Genomic DNA, 8892 nt, shown 5'->3' with positions numbered 1-8892 from the left:
ACTACATTGGAGACAAAATTGAAAGAAAAAATACTTCGGGAAGTTGTCAATTTCTAGGAGACAATATAATCTCATGGTCCAGCAAGAGACAATCTACAATTGCGCGGTCAACAGTTGAAGCTGAATATATTACAGCTTCTGGATGCAACACTCAGATACTCTGGATGAAGAGTCAATTGGAAGATTATCAGATATCTAAGAGTAAGATTCATATTCTATGTGATAATACTTCTGCTATTTGTTTATCTATAAAATAAAATAAAGTATTAATTATATTAATTTAAACATTTTAATAAAATAAAATAAAATATTATTTATATTTAATTAAACTTTTAATAAATTAAAGGGAAATATTAATTAAATGAATAATATTCAATTTAATTAATTATCAAATCTTATTTATTTTACTAAATTATATTTATTTAAATAAATTATATATGTGTTAATATATTAAATAATTTAAATATTATTAACACATAATTAAATTAAAAATTATTTTATTTAATCGAGCATTCCATAATTAGTACTTTATATGCGTGTTAAGGGTGACAAAACGGACCGTGGTCCGCCAGAACGAGCCACGCGCCCAGTCAAAATATAGTGGATTGGGTTGGGATTTTGTGTCATTCTATCCGCTCAGTCTGCCCCACTTTAAGCCCGCTTCACCTTAAGCTTACCAATAAAAGGGGCCGGTTGACCTGTCAACGTAGTTATCAAACATTCAAAATATTTATTTCGGTCGATTGAAATATAAAAATAAGCCTATTAAACTTTAAAAAATAAGTGAAAAATTTAATTGAAATATAAAAATAAGCTTATTAAACTTTAAAAAAAAACTAAAAAATATAAAAATAAGTCTATTAATCTTTAAAAAATGAAAAATAAATAAATATAAAAATAGGCGGGCAAGGCCGTCAACCTGCCACCTTAACGGAATGAGCTAGATTTTTAAGTCTTAGTTCACATAAGGCATGAAGGAGGGTCCATTTTACCACCCCCAGTGTGCCTTATAAATTCTCATAATTTTGAAAATAATATTAAATTATTTATTTAATATTATTATAAGCAGTGAGTAATATCTAACAATCTATTACTGCTATCAAAGTGATGAGAATGTCTTCTGATTTAACAATAACTATTTTATGATAATGATATGGTGAAAAATTACTTTTTTTTGTCTTTTATATATATATATATATATATATATATATATATATATATTGAATACAAAGACATATAATATATTACCTTTTTCCCAATAAGAGTTGAATTGAAAATAAGATTACAATGAGTACTCAACCAACCAACATTACAATTGAATCATTTTAATTTGAGGTGGTACTTTACAGCATTTTTTCACCAATTATAAAATTAATGCAAATCTTATTCCTAAAACCAATAACAAGTCAACTCATAGAATTTTTCTTAATATTTAAAACAATATATTTCATCCGACTAATCTCATTGTTTAAAATAATCCCTTTCCTTTTGATCCACAAACTCCATCAGGTTGCAAGTAAAAAAAAATATTTTCTTGTGCTCAGTTGCAATATTATATTCCTGATACCCAAATATATTTGATAATAATAAATAAATTTAATATCTCATATATTATTTAAATACGATTATGTATTTATAGTCATACTCTATCAAAAAAGGGTCATGCATCTTGAAAAATAATAAATTTTATTAATTTTTTCAGTAAGGACAAAAAAATACTTAAAAAAGAACAGAAAAAGTGTTTATAATATAATATTTATAATGTAATGTTTGAATTGTGTTTCCCAAATAAAAATCCTGAAAATTGTTATATATTTTTTGTTTACAACCTAAATTAATATTTAGCCTTAGGATTAACCTATCATGTTATCTTACAAAATTTATACATTAACTATGTTACAATGTTTTTTTTAATATAATGTAAAATTTGTAATTGAGACTTTTATAAAGGACGGTAGGAGTAGTTACATCGTTAATATTCAGTAATTTTTTAACTGATAGATAGATACAATTAATAGATAAGTCCCAATAATATAATAAATAGATCTCACTAATTAGATAAGTCCCAATAATATAATAAATAGATCCCACTCACTAATACGTCAGCTAAGTTTTTTACCTGTCTCTATCTATCATATAAATGGATACAAAATGAAATAAATGTAAAGGGAGTAAAGCCAAACTCATTTTTTCAATAACACAATTTGACTATTCTTTCAAAAGTAAAATTGCATTAAGTATAATTGAATGTAATTTGACCACAATACAATTTAAATAACTAAATTTCACAAATTATAAATAAATGATATTGACCCAAATATAATTATATTAAGGTAAAGGTTAACTAGTATCACTTTTTAAAATATATGTTTTATTTGAAAATATTTGTATTTAATGCATTGAAAATTAAAATAAATATTTTTTATAAAAAATAAAAGATATTTTCTTTTAAAAAAAGACTTGTATACAATGCAGTATTTTTTATTTTCAATTCTTAAATAGTGCTCCTCAAACACTCGTTAGCATGACCCTTATAATAATTAATTATTAAATACATACATCCAAACACTTCTTTAGCATGAACACTATAAAACCAAGTGTACCATCAATAAAAATACACACACACAAAAATACAAAAAAAAAATGAATCAATCTCTCTCTCTTTTATTGGTGCTACTTGTATTATGTGTTACTTCCTCGAATTCAATTTCCAACAAAGTTGTTGAAGTAAATGTCATTTGCAAAGAAACTTCGAATCCTTTGTATTGTTCAAATCTTCTCAACTCAAAGCCTGGAGGAGCAAAAGATGCAAGTCTTGTTGATCTTGCATATTACACAATTGATGTGCTTAGCGACAATTCGGACAACACAAATATGCTAATATCCAAATTGATCGATGAAATTGGTGATAATGATACCGAAATAAACTATTATTATCGTTGTAAAGTAAATCTTCTTAGTGAAGATGGCGTCATCCCTAGGCTTGTGATTGCAGACAAATATTTGGCATTCAAACAGTATCCAGCCTTGACCAAACTTATAGGCGGTGTTATGAATAAAATTGTTGAATGTCGAGATAGTCTACATCAACATAAAACCAGTCCATTAGTCGCTCAAAATGTTGATGTTCTTCGACAAATTGGTCAAGTGATTCAAATTTTATTAAAATATATAAATCTTGGATAATCAATTAGTTCTGTTTTAAAATGATAATAAATTGAACTATTTCTTAGTTATGTGTTGTAGAGTTGTATGTTAGTACTTTATCTTATCTAGAGTTGTATGTTATACTTATGAAAAATAATTGATTTTATTTTTATTTTTGAAAATAATCAATTTTTATATTTTCGGAAAAAGTGATTTTTTATTAAAAAATTTCAAATTTTTTTATTTTCGTAAAAAATAGAATTCTTTTTATTTTTGGAAAAAACTTCAATTTTCGTATTTTTGGAAAAAAAAACAAGTTTTTGGAATTTCCAATAAGAATGAATCGATTTTAAATTTTTGGAACAAAATCAGATTTTATTAGTTTCAAAAAAATAGATTTTAAAGTTTTTCTCTTTTTTGTATTTTTGAAAAAAAATTGTTTTTTTGCATTTTCCAAAAAAAATGTTTTTTTTAATAAAAAATCGTTCTTTTTTGTGTTTTTGGAAAAGGAAAAAAATTCCCCAAAAAAGTTGATTTATTTTTTTGAATTTTTTTAGAAAAGCAGTTTTTGTATTTTTCAAAAAAATCTCTTTTATTTTTTAATTTTCAAAACGTATATTTTTTTCTCTTTAAAAAAGAAGAATTTTCTAATTTAAAAATATATATATTTAATTATATTTTAAAAATGAGATCTAACAAAGATATAAAGAATTTACTGGGTTATTAAAAGATGTTGGATGGATAGAGTCAGTCCATGCATATAAATGGATGAATTAGTTCAATACATTAACTCACTTTTTATGTGGTGGATGATTTTTTTCTGGATGGATTGAATAAATATTTTCTTAATGGATCTGATTGCCACCACTAGTTCTTATGTAGCCTAACTTATAATTACTTCCATAATGTAGTGTAAGGTCTTCGAGATCTTAGTAATTTTTTATTAAGCACGACATTTGTAACACCCTAATCCTTGACTCAGCAATTAATATAATATAATTTAAATAAAACTTCATGATCAGAGTGTCTCGTATGCTTCATCATAGCATAAAAACATCAACATATCATAGTCAGTAAAACTCTGCAGCGGAAAATCATTAAGTTTGACATATAAGCTTCAACATCAAACGAACAACAAAAATTCAACACAAGTAAGACATAATACAAGTAAAAAGAGAACATCCCATCCCTAGTGCTACATATCAGAGTGACTCCTGTAAGACTCAAGATAAATAGCTAAAGAGGCATTTATGTCATCCCCTAACTCATGTGGATACTCTTGTACTTGATTGTCTGTATTCTAGAGGAGCACAAACGCCACAACAACAAAAAGGATCGAGAATACACTCAAATAATATAATGATGCAATACATAAAAGGGTAGATCACAAACATCTACATCATTAAATCACAACAGCACTACATATTCATCATTCACCCACGTATCAACAATCATCTATTCATCATCAATTACTCATAATCATCAAATCCAACACACTTCACAAATATTACACATCACATCATTAATATAAATTCATTCACAATGCAGGTATATATGCAATGTGACACCATCTCAACTCTAATTGCGAATGTGGTACCAACTCATTTAACATTTGAGATATGTTATTGATATTTCCCACTCGCTCCCGATCCCACCAATGGATCAGAGCACATGAAATTGTTATTGATTCCACCACTTAATCAACAATGCTTCACCACTTCTATTATACGGGAGTCATCTACTCGCTCCTGATCCCACCATTACTAGACCATATCAAAATTGTTACTGATTCCACCAATGAATCAACAACGCTTCATTGATCCCATCATACGCATCAACTACTCGCTCTCGATCCCACCACCGGACCAGAGCACACCACTGGACCGAAGTCCATACATCATGATGTGTGACACATGCAACTATATGGCAAGTAAGGCCATCAATTCAACATACATGATCATGCTCAATTGTATCTCACATTAAATACTTTATACACGCATGACAACTACAACATACATCCATAACTCACAAAATCGACTCATCATCACATAACATTATTTGTGCTTAATAATTTACCAACAACATTCATCAATATTAATTCAATAATGCAAGTCAACATTTAAGCAAACTCACAGTTTATCAATAATTACTCATTCAATAATATTTAGAGCATATCGATTCACATCTCAAAACATCAAACACCATAAAACAACATTAATAAATCACTGACTTCAGAAACATCATCGAAAATCTGAATCGGCGCGTCAAAACTGACCGCCCATACCATGAAGATTTGTTCTAAGGCCATGGCGGTCGTCATCCCTCTACGTCATCCTTCATCACTTGCCTCGTCCTTCATCCCTCCAAAAAAACCCGATGGTCTGACCACCATTTTACTGACAAATGTCATCCCTTTTAACATGTTGACAGGTTTCTTGTCATGCAGTTGACGGTTGTCACACCTATGCAGAATGCAAAAGTGCATTTTCTGCCATTGGAGCTCCTTTGAAGCTCTGATTTCACACCCAAAATACCCAAATTAACCAGAAAGAAATCATACTTCAATTGTAACACATTGACATGTTAATTTCACATAGATTCACAATTGATTTCACCAATTTATCATGACTTACAATCATACTCATGAAAAGTCAAACACATAAATTAAATACAACAATATGCAGGTTTCACATACTTTCATCATGCATCAATTTAACATAATATAGTACACGAATTTCATATCATAATGAACATTCAAAATAGATTCATCACAATATCATATCAAATATACATATACATCGTTAATTAGGGAAAAAGAGAGAAAACGTATTAGAGGATTAAGGAGTCCCCACTACCTTTTCAAGAAATTAGCACCCTTAATTGAGTAGTTCTCGCTTCCAATCAGATCCTAGAGAAACTCACATATTTGCCTTTAAGAGAATCTTTAGGTATCTGAAAGGTACTACTAACCTTGGTTTGTTTTTATAGAAAATCAAGTGATTACAAAGTAGTAGGTTATTATGATACTGACTACATTGGAGACAAAATTGAAAGAAAAAATACTTCGGGAAGTTGTCAATTCCTAGGAGACAATATAATCTCATGGTCCAGCAAGAGACAATCTACAATTGCACGGTCAACAGTTGAAGCTGAATATATTACAGCTTCTGGATGCAACACTCAGATACTCTGGATGAAGAGTCAATTGGAAGATTATCAGATATCTAAGAGTAAGATTCATATTCTATGTGATAATACTTCTGCTATTTGTTTATCTATAAAATAAAATAAAGTATTAATTATATTAATTTAAACATTTTAATAAAATAAAATAAAATATTATTTATATTTAATTAAACTTTTAATAAATTAAAGGGAAATATTAATTAAATGAATAATATTCAATTTAATTAATTATCAAATCTTATTTATTTTACTAAATTATATTTATTTAAATAAATTATATATGTGTTAATATATTAAATAATTTAAATATTATTAACACATAATTAAATTAAAAATTATTTTATTTAATCGAGCATTCCATCATTAGTACTTTATATGCGTGTTAAGGGTGACAAAACGGACCGTGGTCCGCCAGAACGAGCCACGCGCCCAGTCAAAATATAGTGGATTGGGTTGGGATTTTGTGTCATTCTATCCGCTCAGTCTGCCCCGCTTTAAGCCCGCTTCACCTTAAGCTTACCAATAAAAGGGGCCGGTTGACCTGTCAACGTAGTTATCAAACATTCAAAATATTTATTTCGGTCGATTGAAATATAAAAATAAGCCTATTAAACTTTAAAAAATAAGTGAAAAATTTAATTGAAATATAAAAATAAGCTTATTAAACTTTAAAAAAAACTAAAAAATATAAAAATAAGTCTATTAATCTTTAAAAAAATGAAAAATAAATAAATAAATATAAAAATAGGCGGGCAAGGCCGTCAACCTGCCACCTTAACGGAATGAGCTAGATTTTTAAGTCTTAGTTCACATAAGGCATGAAGGAGGGTCCATTTTACCACCCCCAGTGTGCCTTATAAATTCTCATAATTTTGAAAATAATATTAAATTATTTATTTAATATTATTATAAGCAGTGAGTAATATCTAACAATCTATTACTGCTATCAAAGTGATGAGAATGTCTTCTGATTTAACAATAACTATTTTATGATAATGATATGGTGAAAAATTACTTTTTTTTGTCTTTTATATATATATATATATATATATATATATATATATATATATATATATATATATATATATATATATATATATATATATATATATATATATATATATATATATATATATATATATATATATATATATATTGAATACAAAGACATATAATATATTACCTTTTTCCCAATAAGAGTTGAATTGAAAATAAGATTACAATGAGTACTCAACCAACCAACATTACAATTGAATCATTTTAATTTGAGGTGGTACTTTACAGCATTTTTTCACCAATTATAAAATTAATGCAAATCTTATTCCTAAAACCAATAACAAGTCAACTCATAGAATTTTTCTTAATATTTAAAACAATATATTTCATCCGACTAATCTCATTGTTTAAAATAATCCCTTTCCTTTTGATCCACAAACTCCATCAGGTTGCAAGTAAAAAAAAATATTTTCTTGTGCTCAGTTGCAATATTATATTCCTGATACCCAAATATATTTGATAATAATAAATAAATTTAATATCTCATATATTATTTAAATACGATTATGTATTTATAGTCATACTCTATCAAAAAAGGGTCATGCATCTTGAAAAATAATAAATTTTATTAATTTTTTCAGTAAGGACAAAAAAATACTTAAAAAAGAACAGAAAAAGTGTTTATAATATAATATTTATAATGTAATGTTTGAATTGTGTTTCCCAAATAAAAATCCTGAAAATTGTTATATATTTTTTGTTTACAACCTAAATTAATATTTAGCCTTAGGATTAACCTATCATGTTATCTTACAAAATTTATACATTAACTATGTTACAATGTTTTTTTTAATATAATGTAAAATTTGTAATTGAGACTTTTATAAAGGACGGTAGGAGTAGTTACATCGTTAATATTCAGTAATTTTTTAACTGATAGATAGATACAATTAATAGATAAGTCCCAATAATATAATAAATAGATCTCACTAATTAGATAAGTCCCAATAATATAATAAATAGATCCCACTCACTAATACGTCAGCTAAGTTTTTTACCTGTCTCTATCTATCATATAAATGGATACAAAATGAAATAAATGTAAAGGGAGTAAAGCCAAACTCATTTTTTCAATAACACAATTTGACTATTCTTTCAAAAGTAAAATTGCATTAAGTATAATTGAATGTAATTTGACCACAATACAATTTAAATAACTAAATTTCACAAATTATAAATAAATGATATTGACCCAAATATAATTATATTAAGGGAAAGGTTAACTAGTATCACTTTTTAAAATATTTGTATTTAATGCATTGAAAATTAAAATAAATATTTTTTATAAAAAATAAAAGATATTTTCTTTTAAAAAAAGACTTGTATACAATGCAGTATTTTTTATTTTCAATTCTTAAATAGTGCTCCTCAAACACTCGTTAGCATGACCCTTATAATAATTAATTATTAAATACATACATCCAAACACTTCTTTAGCATGAACACTATAAAACCAAGTGTACCATCAATAAAAATACACACACACAAAAATACAAAAAAAAA

The 8892-nt window shown here is 26.6% G+C and overlaps 1 protein-coding gene across 1 annotated transcript; it reads left to right on the top strand.

The window, feature by feature from the left end:
- Window positions 1–2643: 2643 nt before the first annotated feature.
- Window positions 2644–3308, top strand: LOC127097254 (uncharacterized). The gene is made up of 2 exons (XM_051035757.1): window positions 2644–3147; window positions 3234–3308. The coding sequence occupies exons 1-2, from the start codon at window positions 2644–2646 to the stop codon at window positions 3306–3308; spliced, it is 579 nt and encodes a 192-aa protein (XP_050891714.1).
- The last annotated feature ends 5584 nt before the right edge of the window (window positions 3309–8892 follow it).

The sequence above is a fragment of the Lathyrus oleraceus genome, chromosome 1 (genome assembly GCF_024323335.1).
Source record: "Lathyrus oleraceus cultivar Zhongwan6 chromosome 1, CAAS_Psat_ZW6_1.0, whole genome shotgun sequence".
Lineage (NCBI taxonomy): Eukaryota > Viridiplantae > Streptophyta > Magnoliopsida > Fabales > Fabaceae > Lathyrus > Lathyrus oleraceus.
This window is presented reverse-complemented; position numbering and strand designations above follow the sequence as displayed.